Source organism: Pollicipes pollicipes, unplaced genomic scaffold (genome assembly GCF_011947565.3).
Source record: "Pollicipes pollicipes isolate AB1234 unplaced genomic scaffold, Ppol_2.1 Scaffold_7261;HRSCAF=8764_pilon_pilon_pilon, whole genome shotgun sequence".
NCBI lineage: Eukaryota > Metazoa > Arthropoda > Thecostraca > Pollicipedomorpha > Pollicipedidae > Pollicipes > Pollicipes pollicipes.
Genome location: NW_023597054.1, coordinates 13,522,084 through 13,543,855, shown reverse-complemented (window position 1 = coordinate 13,543,855; position 21,772 = coordinate 13,522,084). Strand labels below are relative to the sequence as shown.

Sequence of the window (21,772 nt, the reverse complement as noted above, 5' to 3'; positions counted from 1 at the left end):
ATATATATACAAATTATGAAGGGGGTATCAAAAAGTGCGGCTGGGGCCAAGCTTCCCAGCATCTCAGAACGCTGCATTCAACAATGGTCTTTGGGTCGGAAAGCCAAACTAGGGAGGGGTATCAAAAAGTGCAGCTGAGGCCAAGCATAATGTTTAAAATGCACACACACAAAAAGAAGAAAGACAACATGGGCTGCAGATGAATCTGAATAAACAGATGCTCAGTTACTGGAAGTGTGTGAGGGCTGCAAACTTGGTCAAGTACCAGCCTGCCTGCTGGTGCTGCTCAGACCCTACTGGCACTGGCAGCCAGCAGCTGGACACAGGGCTGACAGACTTTTGTTGCCTGCCAGGCCGACCAGCGCCCACCCACCCAGTATGTGGGAGGGAAGAAGGGATCACCCATAATGCATGAATCTTCCCCACAGGAGCTCACCTTCTGGGTGAAGTGCTTTCACAGGATGACAATTGCTACTAAAGACACCACATCTTCTAGACTGGTTCCCACAAAACATACTGTAGTGCTGCACTATAAAGTGGGACAACAGACATGGAGTCTAAGGAAGGGAGCCATCAAGAATCCCCCCTCTCCCCAACAATGGAACTTAATACATGTGTGTAGGTGTGCATGGCGCACAACATGCACTGCAAGCACATTGGTATCTATTACTGTTAACATTCCATACAAATGCACACATTGCATATATTGACATTTGAATGTACACATAGGCATATAGATATCAAACAAAAACAAAGGTTAAACATCATTATAGGCTAATGTAAGGGTGGATCCAGAATGATGCTTTGGGAGCAATTGAGACTTGGGCATTTATAGCCATCAATAGTGCTCCAATCAGAAAATTATCCAATTTTGCTTCCTTAAATTGCCAGAAATGCTTGAAAAGCAGCTTTTTTAATAAGACTCGCTCACATTTTCTATAAGTCCCAAAACATGTCATTTTTTGCTTGACTTGGCCATCACAGGAAGACCTATGACCTGGTTGCATTCTCTGGACCATAACCTTTACTCTCCCTGGGCTGAAGCCCATCCATAACTTTAAAATAAATATACAAATAGATGCAGGTGTCAGTGCACCCTCTGTGCCATTATCAAGCATGACATTTTGACAAGCACTTTTAACTTTCATTATGCATTCATAAAATTAGTTTTGAATAACCAAATGGGGGGGGGGGGTTGGAAAGACCATATGATCAAAATTGACAGGGCAAGCAGCCTTGTAACTGCTTTTGACCATAAGAAAGTTTAAAAAATGTCAACAAACTTAGACTGTCTGTCAAAGTTGTCTAAGATTTGGCCCCTTTCTTCTCAAAATTTGTGACCGAAGCACAGTATGAGGGTTCCCCCGGAATAAAAAGCAAACTTCACCTCTGGTTTGTTAGCTTAAAGATATCCCAAATAAAATTTTCCAACCAACACCAAAATTTGCAACCTGTGCAACGCAAACTTAAACCACTTTCACGTCCATATCGTCCAGGGGATAAGTGTCCATCCCCAGTAGCCACAAATACCACTCGTGCATGTCGTTCACGCAGTGCCAATTCTAGTAACCAATCTCTGATCAAAGTGTAAAGGCAACAGGGCAAAGGCATCATCAAAACAACCAGAACATCGACCGCCTGACGACGCATATGCCCACTCACCTGGCACATGATCGTCGTAGTAGTTCAGCCAATGACAGACACACGTTGCATGAGCATGGATCTCGAGAACTCCGTCAGTAATTCCCACACCTACCCAACGTAACCACACTACCGCGTACAGCTCTACCTGACCTCCAACAAGGCATCCATCTTGAATTCGAGGCGGTCCACACGAGTCACGTGACCTATTCCTAAAATACTGCAATATTTCCAACAGATGGTAAGCAAGGTGATTTGTCGCTATACCATATGCACTACATAAGGCCTCTCGCAGCTACATACGAACAATTTCTAAGTGTGGATGCGTGATCAACAAAATCGCTGAAAACTTTAAGCGCACCGCTGCCGCGAGTTATTTCTTCCTTGTCATAAACGAACATCGCATGTTGCCATCTTATGTTTACGTGTCTACCTGAATTTGTTTGCCGTCATCTTTCGCCTGAAATTACCTGGAATTTGTTGATCAATCGTCATCACCTGAACTTTCTGACTTGAATGGCAAGGCATAACCTTGCATGAAACGAAAGTGAGGCACGTAATCAAGCTGCAGTCTCAAAATGGACCAGCTTGCTGGCTTTATCGGCAGGATTGAGATGCCACGAATGGGATTTAAGGCTTTGACTTAACACGTAATTTGATGGGTTCTTCAGCGTAAAACTCTTTAGTTTTTACGGCTCTGAAGAAGTGTCAGCTTGTGAATGGATTTACTGGGAACGGAGGGTTCCTACGCATCATAACAAAGGACTTTATGTGACCCAGGCACTCTGGGGCTTTGCCGGAGCTTCCTGCAGATCACATCTTTGACGCCACCCAAGGCCGTGGTAGTCGTTATACGTCTCAAGAAGGGCTGTCGCTTAAGGAGCGTAACTGATATTACGATTTGTATATAGCATGTTGCCAAGGATCTTTTGAGCTGCAGCAGCCTCCTCAAATTATAATGTATCTTTTTGGTGTTCCAAGCACAGAAGTTTTCGATGCTCCTGAATGATCCAGGATCAGCAGTGACATGTTTCACTACATTCTTCAGGATTTGGGATTCACGTTTGGATGTACACAGAAATCTGGTTTCTTCCTGTGCGTTGTATGCATTGACGTGCGCTATTTTACGGGACCTGGCCGGACTGAAAGTGATTTCACGAGCCCTGGTCAGGTCGGAATGCATGATGTTTGTGCTAGCTATTGCTCTGTTCTTGAAAATGCAGCTCAGGTCGGCTGCAGTGATTCGTGTCTAGTATGTGTGCTCCAAGATCAGGTACGCATGTCAAAATGCACCAGGCGTGTGGTACATTACACAAGTAATAACACATCTAGATTGATGCCGATTTTTCGTGCTTCTTTCGGTATTTATTTCATATACCAACCCTAAATAACCGACGCCCTTCTACGCACTGTTGACAAGAGCACTTGGTAATTCACGTATTTACCGGTTGCTCCTGTAATAAAGCACAATTTAAAAGTTGCTATTCTTCACCTTTCTTCGTTTTATTTTTCTTTCGCCTTTTCTTTCTTTCAGAGGCTTCACCAGCAGAGGCTGTGGGCACGGCGTCCTCTGACGTGACCGCATTACTGATCTTTCGTCTCTTCGATGATTTATCTCCATCAGTTTCGAATCGTGTTTCGATACAAACGCTCTCTGCTACCACTTGCTCTCCGTGCTCACCTACCTGAGCATCCTCATTTTTTCTTTTCTTCTTTTTTCGCTTCTCGGCGGGCGCCTCTTCACCGTTTCCATCACCAGATGAAGTGTTCACATCAGCTGATGTATGCCGTTTCTTTTTCTTCTTTAACTTTCTTTCCAGGCTTTCTCCCTCGTTCAACTCTTCATCGACACAATCCGCTATTGCATTCTCCAACACTGCACCGTCTTCCTTGTTTTCTGATTGCATTTCGTCGCCATATTCCCGTTGCCGCTTGAGCCTCATTATTTTCATTTTTCTCATTTTCTCGGCGAAGTAATCCTGCCGAAGAGTAAGCTTCACTCAGCACGATTACGGAAACGCAGACATGTTTTAAGAAAACAATCCATTCAGCACAAAGCAATTGCGGTTGCAGACACATTGCACCTCATCTTCCCTGCAGTTCGGGCCAGACATATCAACAAGCGCACAGAAAACAAAATCCCCGATTATCCCACCGTACACAACTCCATCCCGATGTCGGAAGCCACCTAACAACACTCACCTTGACCGACTTGCCGGTGACGATAGTGGTGTAGCCGGAGGACGAGTCCACCTCGGTGACGGGGGCGTCAGGCTCGGCGTCCGATACCGGCTCGCTGCCGGCGTGCGGCGGTGGCGATGGCGGCCGCGAGCTGACCGGCGTCACCGGCTGCGAGGCCGCCTCCCCCGACCGGCCGCCCAGGATGCACGCCAGATCCTGGCTCGAATACCGGCTCAGGTCCTTGCCGCGCGTGAACTTGTGATAGCTGCGATCGGAAAACGCGATGGTGGTCACCAGAGACGCCGGAATCGACACAAAAGATCGTGGCGGGGCGGGGGCAGGTCTTCAACTATTGCTTATCCACCAACGCGAGTAGATTCAGGCTAAAGCTTGGGCTATTTCATGTCGCAGGAATAATTCCCAGAAAATTCAAGGGGTAAAAGTCGGTCCTCTTTCTCTCTCTCCCCATGATCACCCGCGGACCCACGGAAGGGGCTACGATCTTTTCACTAGGACTTCGTTGGAGCCCCTTAGAATGGGATAAATTGATGGTGACGCAACAAACAACATGCAGCCTAGCTGTTTGCATCTTCCAGCACATTCATCCTTGTAACTTCAAGCAGCCGCGACAAATATAAAAAAGGAGTCACAATAAGGTAGGAGTCACAACAAGTTGGGAGTAACAACAAGGTAAGAGTCACAGCAAGGTAGAAGTCACAAGGTAGGCGTTACAGCAATGTAAGAGTTACAAGGTTGATGGTCGGAGTCACGATAAAATACGTGTCGCAACATTGTAGGAATCATAACGAGGTAGGATGCACAGGGTAGGAGTTACAAAACAATGTAGAATTCACTACAAAGGTTTCAAGACCCGCTCAACGCAGGGCTCAGATGGCTAAAGGGAGCATACCATCTTTTTGTACTTTTCACTTATTGTTGGATCAAACACGTCCGATTTAATCGGTAACATCAGTTTTCTCAAAATCCTTCTGAGCAGCCCAGAATTTATATTTCAAGTGGTCGCAACCGCATGAAAAATATCGCTGGACTCCCTACCCACCCTCAAGAAACGCACTTCATTTGCCCTGCTCTTTCCAACGTCTGTTCTGTAATGTTTGCAACAAATCAATGTATCAAAAATGTGCGCGATAACCGATACGAAAGCTCGATACATTTCTTTACATAAAACGATATGCAGATATGAGGTTATCATCCAGCCGATTTAACGGAACGTTTGCCTATGACTTTGATTTCTCCCCCATGGCGTTTAGCACAGTAGCACTTCTCGAAGCGCACGAAGGCTTTGAGAAATGCGGTATGACATGGTCTACAGTGACGCACTAACTCAAACTTAAACCAATGCGCTTCCAGGTAACTGGTCCCTGCGACCTGCCGTGCCAATCGCAAACGCTCCTTTATACTGACATCATTCATAAAAGTAGAGGTGCCACTTTTAAGCCCCCATGCCCGCAATTTGAGTTAAAACAGCTCAAAAGTGGCATCTCACAAAAGTGGTATCTCATAAATCTCGTCACAAATGGCAACGGCTCCCAGCAGATTCTGCCATCGTCATGACGACGGCGCTCTAGACACCTGTAGTATTCGCGGACTGGAGACACATTGGGCCTACCAAAAAAGGAAGAAAAGTAGTGTTGTTACAATTTTGACAGCGTAATTTAGACCAGAAAATAATTAAAACTTATATCTTTATTCTACCATAATGGTGTGGCAGGGACACTACCCGATGATATTAGCATACGTAAAATGATCCCGCGAATTCACCAGGGTTTTTGAAATATGCCCCAAAGGTGGGAAGCTCTCTCAAAATGTCCCTGCACCGGATGCGCCCCGTCCTCCTTGAACTTCTCCAGCCTCACATATGGCGAAAAGCGAAACAAATACAATTTGTACGTCCCAACGGAGGAATATGATCGTACCGTGCGCCTAAGCTTGCACTGGTCGCCGTATTTTGAAGCCCGCGCTTGTCGAAGCTCTGAGGGTTTCAGCGGACCAACTCTTGGAATGTATTATAGCCGAGTAGGCGGAAAATGGTGGACTGAAAGGTTTACTGACGGGCAAGCGACGTCAACTTATGAACCACGTCAAAGTGAATCCCGACATCGCAGATGTATCAAATCTATCCGAGTTGTAAATATTAAGAATATAAAACACGCGCCATCTTAAGGGATGTTATGGATGCAAATTCCTCTAAAATTGCAGAAATTGTACACGCATATTTGTCCAGCTCTCCCAGATGAAAGCAAATGAAATAATGGTCGAATGATACGAAAATACACTTATGAGGTCGCCTTTCTCCCATGCCGCGGGTTTTCATTTAACCGTAACACAAATCGATAGACGTATGGCATAGTAAGTGGTGACATCTAACAGCTGAGAACCTCTCTGAAGAAAGACGACCTTTGAGAAGAGACTACCTTACAAAACCACCAGAAAAGACAAGCCGATAACACCAAAAACGAATATCAACAATAAGAAGTTAATGGACTGGCTCGGCCCATTACAGTATGCCTTGCTTCATGATAACCAGAATAACTATAAACGTACTGCACACGAGCTTTGGACTTCCTTGATCTCTCTTCCAAGGACTTTGTCTGAACTTTGCTGTCATCCCTGTCCTGGCTCTTCTGATCCTGCTGCAGGCTGGCCAGCAGGTCGTTGAAGTCGTCCAGATGGGCCACCCACTCATCACTCTTTCCTTCAAATCCCAAGCCTGCGAACAGATTTCAGACAACCTTACTACTTGTTACCGTGTCTCCATCACATTTTGACGCAGAACACGACGGGCAAATAAAAGGTTTTGGATGGCAAGTGGTGTAGCGATGAATCGCAACTTATTCACGCCGTGGTGCTCGTCGGAAACCCATGGCTACCTCGCTCATCTCCTTTGCACACAAAAAAGTGTAAACAAAAGCAAAGCAAAAAGGTGGCAGACATCAGTAATGAACAACATCACTTATTCACCTCATATGCCCAAAAAACTGTCGAGCATATTTGCTCCTTTTGAATTTTGATACTCACCATAAGCAACATTACAGTAAGGAGCACAATACATGTGTGGGGGCAACACCATTCGCACTGACCTCGAGAATCGTTCTGTACAGAGGGCCGGATATGTTCTGTTATGCCCTTCATCTCCTTGCCGAGACCCTTGCCTTTGCTCCATCCCATCTGTTCCAACATCTTCTGGCCAAATTTGCTGTCATCTAGGAATAAGGTGTGCTCGATTACAGGGGACGATACGCCATGTACGCTAACTACGGAACGCAATAACAAAATCAGTGCAGGGTAACACACCAAAAAGTGGTGGACTGTACACACACAAACACATCAAACATCGAGTCTAAACATACAACAACTGGAGAAATTGGATACATCATAACATCGTTCACTCTTATGTAGAAAGTTGATGCCTCCTCTTCTTTATTTACTCAGCCTCATTAATTTCGCCAGTCATTTGCCTCTTACGCTGCAATATGTACCAAATGTTCCAAATTCAACCCAGTTTCTGTTCATGGCAGGCATCACAAGCAGTGCCGTCATTGGAGTGCAGTACTTACATCATCACTTTTGGTTGTTTGGATTAGAGCCCTTTTCACCAGAAATTATCATTTTAGGGCTATGGGATGAAGGCAAATGGACGATGATTGGGCAGGTTTGCATGCGGCTGGCGGACCAACCACCAAACTTCAACTCGCGCATCTACGCCACCGCCTTACGACGCAGTACACGGCAGCAGATTTCCCAAGCAAAATGAGTGGGTGTAGGGGAGAGCAAGGAGGTTGATGCAGCAGTGAACCAATGCTGGTTTCATTGATGGGACACTTGCTCGTCTTATAGTTGTTGGCCTATTGTCAGCCACGTTTTTTATGCTAAGTGCACAAATATTACAGACAGGCAGAGGAGGCCAGAGGGATGGTTTTGCAAACTGCCAGGAAGATTATGGCCGAGATCTGAATCCAACCAGCTTTAAATGGTGTGTTTTCTGCTACAGTGCCTTAGCATCCAGGCCAAACACATGTGCTGCAGAGGCAGGTGTATCAATCTACAGAGGCAATAGCAGGTATATGAACTTCAGAAGAGGTGACATGTAATAATTCACTGACCTCCCAAGTACATGGTGACAAGAGCAATTTGTCACCAATTTCACACATTCTAAGCACACCAATGATTTGGGGTGCACTCAAGATGCAGAGAAAAGTACCTCAATTTGTGGAAGAAAAGGAAGCCAGGTTATCTGCTTTCTGACACAACTTGAATGACATTACATATTTTATATTCCCATCTTACAGAAGCTGTGTCAATCTATGAACCCAAAATGTCTTTCTTTGTTTTCTCTGAAAGAAGCTTTTCTTTGACCTCACCACTATCCATAGATCACAATTTTAAGTCATGCATGGGACACTCATTCACTTTGCACAACCAAGAAAAATGTATCCACCCTGCACTGATTGAAGTTATATAGACCATGGTGATGCACACCCAAACTAATTCCTAGCAGTTCAAACAGAGACTAACATGTGAAAAAAGATTACCTTCAGCCCATTGACTTCCTCTTGGATTCAAAACCCAAGACTTCTTGCGGCGTTGTTCTGCTAACATCGCCATGCTTGGAATGTATTAGCTTCTAATGTATTGATTTATCTGAAAAAGGGCAAAGATTATACACTTGAATATCATGTTTTTGAGTGCATACCCAGTATATACTAAACATATAATGCATGTATATCTATATAGCTAATTAACACATTGCCTGTAAATGTTGCACAGGTAATGTATCACTTACTATCCATGTGAAAAAGCCAAAGGTCATGCACAAGTATTATATTGTGTAGATAAGGTATGAATAACTTTCCATCCTTATTTGTATCCACCACTGATGATACATTGGATACACATTTTAAATAATACAGGAAGCTACCTTTACAAAAATGCTACACTTTTACCCAGATTACCTTACAGCCCCATAGATTCAAAAACAAATTACATAATTGTAAATATAAAGACTCATCAGGAGTGCATGTTGACATGGTCTAAAGGAAAAAATATTGGTGTGCACCAGAAGCAAACATTGAGTTTTATGACACTGCACACCTCTGACATACAGCAAAACAATAATTATCTTATACTAAGTGATAATGTCACAAGGCCAGAACTTAACTCAAACACTGGAGGTGAGAAGGTATTGGCAGCACCTAATTATTATGTGAATAATGCTCCCTCCATACTCAGGCAGTAACCAAACATGATATATGCACATCACACCTAACACTGTCATATAATTTGATACACACCATTATAAAGAACAACATGCACACCCAATATCCCTGGCTCAAAGTCCCAGCATTAAACAACTTGATGCAGAAAATAAGCTGCCTAGCTTCTGCAATGATGAAAAACAGCCTATGCACTTCTTACTAGGTCTTTGATTAGTGGTTATGACCATGGCCATATCAGCCTCTCTTTACAAAATTCAGTGCTTTGATAGAAAATTATATTATCATCATCCCATATCATCCCCAAAAATTATATTATCATCAACAAATAAACAAAACTCAATCTAACACTACTGCCCACTATCAGTAGCTCATTTGTCAGCATATGACAAGGCTCCCTCAGCTGTCACTGTCCACCTGCTTAGTCCAGAATAATTAAGGCAATGTTGGAGTGCAAAATGAGAGCAAAAACCAACGAATCGCAATGCAACATTGAATGGCAAAAAAATTAAATAAAGGTTGCAATGAAGATTGCCCCCGCCAATGCAAAATTCGCTAGACCGGATTCACACAAACGCTTGTGCGTGCAAAGCGATCGGTCCTATCGTGCATGAGTCTGTACACATACACAGATCTATAGAATCCCATGTCATTGGGGCTTTACGACACACTCAGCTGCTGAGGCTATATGGCGCCGGCTGCCTCTCACCCTGGCGGGAAGGGTGGACACCGCGGCGCTATAAAATCCCTAAATACGCTAAATACACGCACCCACCACGTGAACCAACCCACCACTTTCACGCCAAACACCAAGGCATGCGGCAATTCATTTCAATACCTTATTCGGCGCATGTGTTTCGTTTTCAGCATGTTGTCATAGCACGCAAATTTGAATTTATTTTTGTTTGACAAGTGTCACATACAGTCTAGGTCTGATTTGAAACTTTCTCAGTATAAGTTATTCAATTAAATATCGACATGAATACCACATCATTCCTCCATTACTGCAGCATCAGTAGAACACAAATTTTGAGTGAACTGTTTCGGCCAATCAGATCAGCGCGCTAGCGGCCGTTTTGAAAGTATTGCGGCGGAAATCGCTTTGCTTCATACGTGAAAAAGATAACGCCGCGTTGTCCGCTCGCGTCCTGTTGGAAAGCCAGCGGTTTGTGCCGATTTATTCTTTCAGCATAACTGGACGTTTTACATCATATTTGCTGCATTGCTTGAACGTATCTTTTTAGGGAGCGGGGCAACAGGTTTCTTTTATACAGGTCCCACCAACCAGCAGGGAAAATATGTCTTCACGTCCAAGAGTTGACACGACGAAGGAGATTGCTCAAGTTATCGTTGACCCGAAGACAAGAAAGCGATACCAGCGTGGTAAATTCCTCGGAAAGGTTTGTGTGTTTTTTCATTCCACAGCTTAAGACACGTGCTGTAGTCGTACTTGTGCGGTGACCTTTTTTGTGTGTAGTGTGGTGTAGTGTAGTTTTGCATAAGGTTGGTTGGATGCACAGGGAAAATGGGTGACCTGCCACACATAATACAGAAATAGGATTCACAGTGATTGACCCATTTCTCGCTCAAAGAAAGGGGTGGAGCCCTAAACTGAAAAGGAAACTAAGCTGGTATTCTGTGTGTGGGTAGTGTAAGCAACTGGTACAAATTTGACTGTATGGATATGTGCTGACCTCCCTCCATTGGTTTTGAATACACCATTTTCAGGCAAATCTATGTCTCATTTTTATCAAGCCCATCCTTTCTCATAATTGATTTATGGCTTGCTCCTTTGTGGCATCCTGGAAGAGGGGAGTTGTATTGTGCCAGTATCCATTTATTTTGCATGTTTTTTAGGTTTGGCTACATGGTCAGATAAGGCAAAGTGCCAGTGAATATTTTGCTTGACAACAAGTACTCCATTGTTGAACATGTGGGCAATGTCTCCACCTGATTGTTATTGACTTTTTGTAATCCAATAGAATAAACATTAGTTTCTTCTCATGGATCCTTGCATGCTTGCCACAAGCATAAGCTTTATTATATAGCTGCTGATGCTCAGTGCTTTGGGTTATGTAACCATGATTCCACATAATAGAAACAGGCATTGGAAAAATGAGGTTCATGCCAAAAATGTACTCCTACTGCAATGGGTGTTGTGACTGTATCTTGTGATAGTGCATGGAATTCATAGGCAGAGTTATGGTTAAGATGATCTGTTATGTTTTAATGCAGCTTCCAGCATATGCCACCCCTGTAAGTAGTCTTATATATTTGTCCAACATTGGAAGGCTTGGATAAATTTGCAGTGCACTTGTGGCTTGACTTTCTATTTTCAGTGTTAAACATAAACTTCTATGTATTATTACTTCTTAAATGCACTGCTGTGATAATGTAGTATGTGGTTTTCAAAGTCAATTCTGGTCTATCATGACATGCACTGGGCTGAAATTGCCATGTTTCTGACAAAAACCATTGTGTGTATATATAATATATATATATATATATTTATTTATTTGTATGTATGTATATATATATATATATATATATATATATATGTATATATATATATATATATATATATATATCATGGTATCTTAGATAGAATCCCATAAATGCAGGATAGTAAATCTAGGTAGAGGCTCATGAACCTTAAGTGAAGTAAGACTCAACAGGCTCCTCATGCAGAAATTTGTGGAACTAAGTTGGGATGCTTTTTACAATACCTTCATTTTGTTTTCCAATCCATTGTGACATATTTGCCTACTCAACTTTTAACACCAATACTGATTTTGTCAGTTGTATACCAGGTATAATGTATGAACATTCCTGGCCTGAAGATTTCTTTTCATACTTATCCTCAGCTAATTTCCTTCAGAAAAATGATATCCCATGAATGTTTGGGTGGCCTAAAAACATGTTATAGAAGTGTTTGTTTTCAAACACTATCAAGGTAGCTAGGTGTAATATCACCTGCCCAAGGTTCCTTATAGGTTTGATCTGTGATGTTTTTTTCAAAAGTATATGATGGACAAATAAGCCATTTGTGAGTCATATCTTGGCCTTTTTAAACTGAATATTAAGGTTGCAAATTGTAAGATGTACAGTAGCTAGGTGCAGAGGCAGAAACTGTAATATTGACACCTGAAAGGGATTTATTCCCCATGTATGCATAACACAAGTTGTATATTCCTCATTATGTTAATTATAGCACTATCAGATCATTTCAGGTACTTGCCAACCCAGGTCAGTCAGTTGATCATGTATCGTGTCATCATTTTTAACCCTTTAAGATAAGATCAATTTTGGAGATCCTTCCAGTATTGCTTCACAAATATTGGATGATGAGTTGGGAGTCAATTATCACCCTGACTTATGGTCTTGTTTTCATTGTTTTGTAGTTCATGTTAAGGTACAAGCTGGAAAACAATCTTGTTTCTTCACAGTGAAGCTTTCACACACTGCTCTTGGTTAGTGTAATAAATGAATATTTTGGAAGTGTTATTATTCATAGGTCAAGCAATTGTATGGAGCATTGTCCCAATCAATTTGGTTATTATTGACACAAGATTTGGCAAGTCGCTCGACCTTCAGCTGTTGTCATGTGATGGTTGGTCTTGGGAGGGTTGAGGCATGTTTAATCAAACACGCGCTCGGGTGGAGAGGTCAAATTGCCACCCCCCCCCCCCCTCCCCGAAGGTTTTGTCCAGAATGGTTTTCGAACGGCGCGGCGTAGCCGCGCCAAATTTTGCATAGCTGTAGACAATTGAATAGCGGATCGTTTGGCATCAAAAATTTAGATATACCTTGTAAGGTCACTGACCTATGGCAGGTCAAAGTCAGACCATGGTTTTAGCGAATGCAATTTGTGAGAATCCTTCAATCTGGTCCAACAACGGAGTGTTAAACGAAGCCATACATCTCTGAGATGCTTTCTTAGGCAGCACAACAGTTGAATGAGCAAATAACATGACCTAAGGTCGGGTATGAAGGTCACACAAGGTCAAAACCAACCTGTTTTGTTACTCTAGGGCGTGCTGTATGGGATAGTTTCTGGTGCTCATTTCGAGTTTATTGATAGCAGGAACTGCATTATACATCTTTCATAGACTTCTTAGAGGTTAGATTATGTCATTGACCTAAAATGACCCAGGTCAACATTTTGTTTAGGAACATGCTGCCTAGCGTAATCTTTGTCGCTTAGTTAAATGCAAAACTCAAAGCAATCTTGTATTATTTTGGTCACCTTGGCCTTCAAAAGGTCAGACAAGGTTACTGACCTTGAATGAGAATATAACCTTTTGCTTATAAATGGTTATCTAGGGTCTGGGGGCACTTTGGGGACCAATCTGGAACTTGACCTTGTTTGACCTTTATTGGCCCGAAGGTCATGACCCAGGGACCTGAAACTTTAACCTGAGTGAGTTCACGTACAGATAAACACACCCTGTAAACTTGGTGTCTCTAGCTTTTTTAGTTTCCGAGATCTCAGTCGGGCCAAATTGACCCCCCACCCCCCACCCCACCGGAGCGAAGGGTATCTTGGCGGCCACCCGGGCGCGTGTTAATGCATTATGTCTGACTACCCCGAATTTTTTGGCAGCTTGAAGGCTTATGCCTAGACGTTCAAAGCTCCAAGCTGCCAGTGTTTTGCGGGTGCAATATACACATTAATAGCCCAAACACCTTCAGGTCCCCCTCAGGACCAACAAACACCTGGTAATAAAGAAGTAACCTAAATCCCCAAAATTCACCAACTACTACCTGATATCAGGGAAGCGACATATAAGCCGTTTTTGTGTACATTTAACTACAAAGTTTTGGTGATCAATATGAACAGTGTTCAGGATTGTAAGAACGAAATGTCTCATTTGCCTCATAATTAACATATACCTATATTTGTCAATGTCGTGTATGGGTGTTGTAGGGGGGAGCATGTACTTCATGTGCTGCCATTCCTCTTACCCACAGGGCGGTTTTGCGCGATGCTACGAGCTTGTGGATCCAGACACCAAAGAAGTTCTAGCTGGAAAAATAGTCTCCAAGGCGCTTCTAGTGAAGCAGCACCAAAAGGAGAAGATGACGCAAGAAATCACAATTCATAGAGAACTAAATCACAAGCACATTGTGGGATTTTCCAGCTTCTTTGAGGATGCTGATAATGTGTACATTGTGCTGGAGCTGTGCAGAAAACGGGTAAGTTAGGTTATTTGTCATATCATAAGGCTAGACATCGCATGCAGTGCGTGATAAGCAGCCGTCGAATGTATGCTTATTCGTAGCTTCTGAACAACTCGGACGAGCGTACTTAACAGCATGTAACATATGTTGATATGAGTCATCCCACAGCAGCTTCATACATAAATGCTTGTACCGTGCAGAGTCTCATGGAGCTACACAAGCGGCGGAAGGCTATCAGCGAGCCGGAGACGCGGTACTTCCTGCAGCACATTCTGCTCGGCGTCAAGTTCCTCCACGAACGAAACATTATCCACCGCGACTTGAAACTGGGCAACCTCTTCCTGAATGACGAGATGGAGGTCAAGATCGGGGACTTTGGCCTGGCCACCCGTGTCGACTTTGCCGGCGAGAGGAAGAGGTACGTCTTGGTGTGACAGCGGCGGCCCGCGTGATGTCGAGAGCCGATTTTCTGACAGCAAAGTCCATTACGTGGGCATATGACAAACGGAGCAGAGCTATCTGCGTTCTGGTTCACTTAGGATGGGGATGGTTTTGCTGAGCTCCTGAGTGCAATGCCCTTACCTCCCCGTCCCTGGTTATCGTGCACTCTAAATTTTCTTATTGTTGTGGGCGCATTGATGTCTGGTGTGAAGCATTTGCGGCATAGTGGCGCGAGCGAGCCTTGTGGTGTGCTGGTGCTAGTGGGTGCTCCGTAGCTGTTCTCATACTTTATTCACAATGTTTCGGGCGCGGATTGGAGGCCTAGTTGAGGTGCTTCGATTTCCCCCCCCCCCCCCCCGTCTGGGATTAGCGTGGGAGATTGGCGTGTGAACAACCTCGAACCTGCCATGTTGCTGAAATAAAAGTAATGTGTTGGCAGTCGGGGGAGGAGGGGGCTTTAGAGCTAATTTCCGAGAAAAAAATTCCGCGAACAAGGATGACAGTTCACAGCTTGCATAGTGCTTCATCGAATTATTCGAGGATTCCGTAGGTGTTGTTTTCACGACTGCTAAGTTGGACCTATTTTCATAAAAAGTACGAATTTACGCACTTTCATGTTCGTGGTACGAAGCCATAGACAAAGACAACGATATGTTAGACAAAGACCAGAGCAAGCCGTCTTATTCCGGCCTCGTTCTATCTGCCAACGAATTTAAATAGAGATATTAGTAAATCAGCTTGTTTCTTGCGGGCATTAAACGACGTAACTTAAAAATCAGTAAACTCGTAATGCCCCTTCATGAAACCGGACCCTGGAGAAATTTGACTACCTATGCTGTTACTTGGACGACATCTCTTGTGCATACCAACAAATGTTGCATGACCTTATCCCAGCTCCCTAAAACCCAAACATGCGATCAGTGTAGTGTGTACCGATACATTTTGTACGACAGTTTCATTCACAGCAGATACGCGCCCGCAGGTCTAATTGCGGTTTTTAAACTTGGTGTGTATTTTTCAGGACCCTGTGTGGCACACCGAACTACATTGCTCCCGAGATCCTGGCGAAGAAAGGACACAGCTTCGAAGTGGACGTGTGGTCGATCGGCTGCATCCTGTGAGTCAGAGCAGTGGGCGGCCCTGGCGTTTGGTCGATCGGCTGTATCCTCTGGGTCGGAGCAGTGGGCGGCCTTGGCGTGTGGTCGATCCGCTGTATCCTGTGAGTCGGAGCAGTGGGCGGCCCTGGCGTGTGGTCGATTGGCTGCATCATGTGAGTCAGAGCAGTGGGCGGCCTTGGCGTGTGGTCGATCGGCTGCATCCTCTGAGTCGGAGCAGTGGGCGGCCTTGGCATGTGGTCGATCGGCTGTGTCATGTGGGTCAGAGCAGTGGGCGGCCTTGGCGTGTGGTCGATCGGCTGTATCCTGTAAGTCGGAGCAGTAGGCGGCCTTGGCATGTGGTCGATCGGCTGCATCCTCTGAGTCGGAGCAGTGGGCGGCCTTGGCATGTGGTCGATCCGCTGTACCCTCTGAGTCGGAGCAGTGGGCGGCCCTGACGTGTGGTCGATTGGCTGTATCCTGTGAGTCGGAGCAGTGGGCGGCCTTGGCGTGTGGTTGATCGGCTGCATCCTGTGCGTCAGAGCAGTGGGCGGCCTTGGCGTGTGGTCGATCGGCTGTATGCTGTGAGTCGGAGCAGTAAGCGGCCTTGGCATGTGGTTCGATCGGACTGCTGTCCTGTGAGTCGGAGCAGTGGACGGCCTGGACGTGAAACTTTAAAACAAATGGTCACTGTGAGTGACGTGTTCTATAATTGGTGCTGCGAAGTGTACTCTGAGTGATGTTAACACATGGGTGGAGCAGCCAATGTCAAATGGAGTGAGCACGGTTTTAGCACCGGAAGGTACAGTTTTGCCCTGCGTCTTTGCTGGCAGCCACACCAATCTGCATCAACATTGTCGACCTGTGCATAGGTGCCAAAAGAGCTGCCTGACGCCATCTGCTGCGATGCTGAATCGTGTGAACTGCCCAGTCTGGCTTGCCCGCGTGAACCGGTCCGCTCCGTTCGGCCAGGTACACGCTGCTAGTGGGCAGGCCACCGTTCGAGACGGAGAGCCTCAAGGAGACGTACACGCGCATCAAGAAGAACGAGTACAGCATCCCGAAGACGGTCGGTCCGCTGGCCAAGAGCCTGATCCAGCGCATCCTGCAGGGCGACCCCAACCGGCGGCCGACCGTCGACCAGGTCCTCCACGACGACTTCATGACCATGGGTGAGCCGGCCGCTGGGCTGGGCGCACCGTCGATGGCGAGGGGCACAAATGGACAGAACATGGCCAAAGGCCTCCGACGTCGGCGTGCCCTTAAACTCGAATCGTCATCATGATTTGTCCACCACGGCATACCTTACTTACACTGAGGAGCAGAAGTGTGGGTGGGGAAAACGTATTCGCTTTGAGCTGTCGAGGGTGCGTGGGAGTTTTACAGGGTTTCGTTTACGATTCAGCCGACAGTTGCAGGTCGTCAATGACCGCATTGAGTGCATGCGTGACGGGTGAATCTTCCTGGTAGTCGATGTACCCGGAATCCCCAATGATTGGCGCAGAATAGCCTTAGCTGTTGACGCGCGCTTAAACTCAAATTGTCACCAATTTCCAATGACATCGACATCATCAACACTTGACTTTCCCTGCCCCAATCAGGGTTCCCAGCTGTACCAGCACTCTCCTGCCGGCGCATCCGTTGCTGTCCTCCCGCGCTCCTCGACGCCCGGCTTGTAGCCTGGTCGGGGCTTGGGTTATTACGACGCCTGTCTCCCGCGCGGAGCGCTCAGCCGCCGACGCTGCTGCTGCTGCTGCTGCTGCTGCTGCTGCTGCGGACTGTGTCTGACTCCGCCCCGCCTCGCAGGCTACATCCCGATCCGGCTGCCAACCTCGTGTCTTACCATGGCGCCCCGGTTCGACACCAAGATGAACGTCAGCATCGTGGCGCGCCGGCCGCTGCTGGAGATCAACAAAGGTGGGTTTAGGCGGTGGTGGAGCCACAAGAGGCGTCGACCCCGAGAACGGTGGGCCCGACAGCCAGCAGTGACACACTTTTGGGACTTCGCGTGAGCACCAGTTCGGGACATTAGGCGTCATTAGTGGTCATCTTGACTTCGCCCGTAACTTAACGCTTTAGCCAATGTGAACGGGACATTAAGTACGGGATGAGTGCCATGCGAGATTTTAGTGGGTGTTTCGCTGAAGCCACCGGTCAGGCGAATGTGTTCCCATTTTGGTGGCTGGATATTGACGCTGATAGGCGGGGCGCAGTGGCACTGCGGTCAAGGTGGAGCGTCTCGTGTATCATGTATCGTGTCCGTGTGTGTTGGGGGGCCCGCGACGCATCTCGGCAGCTTGCCGCCGTGCAGCAGCGTCCGGACGCAGGATGCTCCTCCCCCCTGGGATTCAGCGCACCGTAAGGCCCCACTTGCCTCCAGACTCGGCGCCGAACGTCGCCGGGGCGAAGGAGTGCGCGGCGTCGCAGCCGGAGACGGCCGGCGAGCAGCAGCGAGCCAACCGCGACTGCTACCTCAAGGAGCTGCACAGCCAGCTGAAGAAGCTGCTGGACTCCAGTCCGGCCGACCGGCCCAACGTCGAGATGGGTACGCGCGGCTCGTCTCGCCGCGGGGGCGGGGCGGCACCGCCGCGTCTGCTGGCCGGCACCCCGCACTCACGCTATGTAGGGTCTGTCAGCACATCCTTTGAATCAGTCAGTTTGTATTGGCGTCAGAGCGGCCGGCTTGGTGCGGCCGATGCTCTTCAAGGCTCACGGTATGATTTGATCTGGCACGGCCCCAGGTCATGGGACCGGGCTTTCAGCGTGTAGCTTCATGTACCCGTGTCGGGGGTCTGCGAGCGCCTCGCTATGGCGTGCGGGCGCGGCTCTGGCGGCGGGTGTGTGGATCTGTGCGCGACCGTCCCGTCAGTGGTACGGCCTCCTGTCCGCAGACGAGGCCGAGGACCCCGCCGCCGTGCCGTTCCTCTGGTTCAGCAAGTGGGTGGACTACTCGGACAAGTACGGTCTGGGATACCAGCTCTGCGACGACTCCATCGGCATCATCTTCAACGACTCCACCAAGCTGCTGCTCCTCGCCAATGGAGAGTGAGTGTCGACTCCACAACCTTCGCCGGTTTTAGCTACAGATACGCTTTATTCATTCGTCTTGAAGGTGCGCAGTGCCCATGCTCAGTAAAGTGGTTTTGCTGGTTCATTTCATTCTTTGGACATGTTGTTTATTGTTGGGAGTTTGGTGACGCTTGGCTAAATGATGCACTCAAACACCATCAGTGCTTATCATGCCACCATGTGTTTGCAGTGCGGTAGGCTTGACATGTTGCAGGTGCTTGCTTTTAGACGATTATTTGCGGGGGGCAGTTGCCATTTCCATGGTGTGTGGCCTGTTGTCAAGTCGCGCCATCAGTGGTGCTGCTTGATAAAAGCCATGGTGGGGACTGGCAGCAGATGACTGCATTATTTGTCTAGCCGAGCGACCAGCGCACCAAACGTGCCGTGTCACACCTGTATAGCTCTTTGGATATTTGGTAGGAGACGGTGTCGTAAACGATCTTTTTATGTAGGTGTCGGTTTGTTTTGAGGTGAGGTTGAATTTCACACGGCTTTGAACAAGCTCCATCGGTGAAGATGCAAGAATAATTTTTCAATCGACATTGTCACCGCCACCTCCAGAGACATCCATTACATCGAACGGGACGGCGCCGAGCACTACCACACGATGAACGAGTACCCGAAGGAGATCAACAAGAAGGTGGTGCTGCTGAAGTACTTCCGGAACTACATGAACGAGCACCTGGTGAAGGCGGGTGCCGCCATGAAGCCGCGCGAGGGGGACGAGCTCAGCCGCATCCCCAGCCTGCGCGCCTGGTTCCGCAGCCGCTCGGCGATCGTGCTGCATCTCACCAACGGCACGCTGCAGGTCAGTTCCCCAGCCTCTCGGCGATCGTGCGGCACCTCACCAACGGCACTCTGTAGGTCAGTTGCGTCACGCCACCTTGGCTCCGCCACCGCCCTGATCGCCGCCCGGACGCTGGATCGGGAGGTCCGGGTCCCATTCCCACCGCCGGAGGCTTTCGACGCTCCGGTTTTCGCCGGGAGTGGTGATGCTGATGGCTCATCAGCTGCCTGCAGCGATAGCCAACTAAGGGGGTTGTACGGTCGCCGATGGCATCTCATTACGAATGGTAAACTGCAGGTCCGTGCGGTGACGTCTCACCAACAGTGCAAATGCAGACCCAACAGTACGCTGCGGGCCACCTTGCGGTTGGACGGACCACTTGTGTGGGCGGGTTGAATGTTGTCATATGCCTGACTGCCGACGTCGGGTGCTACATCATCATCATCTGTAATACCGATACCATATCATCTTTAAAGCCTATCATATGATGCTAACGTGATGTAAACATGATGCAAACAAGCGCACACACCGGGTGATACGTCACGTCACATCACTGTTGAGCGCTTAGATCCTCACACTGTGCCTGTGACCCCGCAGATCAACTTCTTCGACGACCACAGCAAGGTGATCCTGTGCCCGATGATGGGCGCCATCACATACATCGACGAGAAGAAGAGCTTCCGCACCTACCGCTTCTCGCTGATCGAGGAGTTCGGCTGCAGCAAGGAACTGGCCAGCCGGCTGCTGTACGCCAAGGCGATGGTGGAGCGTCTGCTGACCTCGCGCTCGGTGAGCGCGGCCAGCGCCTCCGCCAAGAGCAAGGTGGCACCGACGCCGACCGCCGCCGCGCCGCCGTCGGCTCACTAGCCGGCGCGTGCTCGCGGTCAACCTGTGAGGAGTTGGAGCGGCGGCCGTGGCAGAGGCCGCCTCAGACAAGGTGGGGCAGGAGCGCGCCGGCTCCGCGCGTGTTCTCCGGGCGGTGATGGTTCCGTGGATCCGGTCTCGGCGGTGAGCCGTCCGTGTGTGAGAGCCTGTGTCGATAAGACGTGGTCGAGGTGCGAGTGTGCTGCTGCGCGAAACTTCACGACGTCGGGACCGCGCCTGGCGTTGCTGTCCAAGCTTTTCCATGTACGCGCGGCAGGAGACATGTGCCGTGTGTGACCGGCGGTCGCCGCACGGTGGCCGTTTAGTGTAGGTCGTCTTGCCGTTGCGTTAGCCGTGTGATCGTGCCTATGGAGCACATATTCCCAGCCCGGAACAGGGAGTGCGTACGGCACGTTTTGTGCGACTGTCACTTGCATGGCCCCGTATGTTCTGCCCCGTTGGGCCGCGGGGTTTGCTCTTCCCTACTGTACAGAGAGGTTAGGGTGCCACCATGGTCGGCCCGACGAGACTGCCTTTGCCGAGTTTGGCCACCAACCTGCGCTCGTTCATGGTGCCTTTTAACTCAGCAAGTGCGAAAATAAATGTTGGTGGTAGAACTGTTCTCCGTTTTACGGTTCCGTGCCGGCGATGAGGGCGCGAGCACTCAACATTCCTGCGCATCACTACCAGTCCATAGTGTAGTGATTTTATGCGTTTGGTGACGTGAATCTGGACCTATTTCACACGTGCGGTGCTGCCAACCGTAACGCTCGCTGTAAGCCCCGAATTTTCCGGGAGGATCTGATGATTCAGACATATCTTTATGGAAACATCAATCACTGTCATGAGATGTGAACTGTTGGGCCCGTGCCGAATGTTAATCCCAGGATCGATATAAATCTGGATCATAGGATTCACTTCTTGACAATTACGGGATTCCCGAAGAACCCAGTACTGTATCCCCAATAGTGTACATTTGCCAGGGTGGCCTCTAAAAACACTTTCGTTACGAGTGGTTGCGCGTGACCTATTTGTTAGTGCTAACATAGTGTTACTGTTCAGTAGCAACGGCAAGCGCCGGGCACCATCGTCGGCCAATGTGGCAATATTCCGAGGACGAGCTTTGGACCGACCTGCGCCCTCGCAGCTCCAACAGTCTCCAGCCAGTGGCTCCGACACTGCCCGATCAGAACCCCGAGCTCAAAAACAGCTGACAAAATCTGTTCGGAGAGTCTGGTGTGCGAATTAAGGCAGAGAAGAAACCTGCATATAGAGGGCCG

The 21,772-nt window shown here is 47.8% G+C and overlaps 2 protein-coding genes across 6 annotated transcripts; one reads left to right on the top strand and one right to left on the bottom strand.

Moving 5' to 3' along the window:
* Nucleotides 1-2,974: 2,974 nt before the first annotated feature.
* Nucleotides 2,975-9,868, bottom strand: LOC119113132 (PIN2/TERF1-interacting telomerase inhibitor 1). Of its 5 annotated transcripts, none has more exons than XM_037237478.1 (6): nt 9,849-9,868; nt 8,376-8,484; nt 6,924-7,046; nt 6,388-6,553; nt 3,844-4,087; nt 2,975-3,620 (listed from the first exon to the last, which is right to left on the bottom strand). In XM_037237478.1, the coding sequence occupies exons 2-6, from the start codon at nt 8,446-8,448 to the stop codon at nt 3,123-3,125; spliced, it is 1,104 nt and encodes a 367-aa protein (XP_037093373.1). In that variant the 5' UTR covers nt 8,449-8,484; nt 9,849-9,868; the 3' UTR covers nt 2,975-3,122. The 5 variants fall into 5 exon arrangements, with proteins under 5 accessions (XP_037093373.1, XP_037093370.1, XP_037093371.1 ...); XM_037237475.1 differs by having other exon boundaries at nt 9,828-9,860; XM_037237476.1 differs by having other exon boundaries at nt 9,832-9,855.
* A 289-nt stretch (nt 9,869-10,157) lies between these two features.
* polo (Serine/threonine-protein kinase polo) lies at nt 10,158-21,110 on the top strand. The gene is made up of 10 exons (XM_037237102.1): nt 10,158-10,456; nt 14,028-14,252; nt 14,438-14,655; nt 15,700-15,795; nt 16,745-16,944; nt 17,579-17,689; nt 18,153-18,317; nt 18,664-18,817; nt 19,403-19,649; nt 20,226-21,110. Exons 1-10 carry the CDS (start codon nt 10,355-10,357, stop codon nt 20,493-20,495), a joined length of 1,788 nt encoding a protein of 595 aa, XP_037092997.1. The 5' UTR covers nt 10,158-10,354; the 3' UTR covers nt 20,496-21,110.
* Nucleotides 21,111-21,772: the final 662 nt, after the last annotated feature.

Bases quoted from the DNA above. Each gene is read 5' to 3' on its own strand.
- LOC119113132 (XM_037237478.1), bottom strand. From the start codon at position 8,448: ATGGCGATGTTAGCAGAACAACGCCGCAAGAAGTCTTGGGTTTTGAAT. The intron at 7,047-8,375 runs GTAATCTTTTTT...CCTTATTCCTAG, and splicing joins AGGAAGTCAATGGGCTGAAG to ATGACAGCAAATTTGGCCAG. The intron at 3,621-3,843 runs GTGAGTGTTGTT...ACTCTTCGGCAG, and splicing joins TCACCGGCAAGTCGGTCAAG to GATTACTTCGCCGAGAAAAT.
- polo (XM_037237102.1), top strand. From the start codon at position 10,355: ATGTCTTCACGTCCAAGAGTTGACACGACGAAGGAGATTGCTCAAGTT. The intron at 14,253-14,437 runs GTAAGTTAGGTT...TGTACCGTGCAG, and splicing joins TGGAGCTGTGCAGAAAACGG to AGTCTCATGGAGCTACACAA. The intron at 14,656-15,699 runs GTACGTCTTGGT...TGTATTTTTCAG, and splicing joins TTTGCCGGCGAGAGGAAGAG to GACCCTGTGTGGCACACCGA.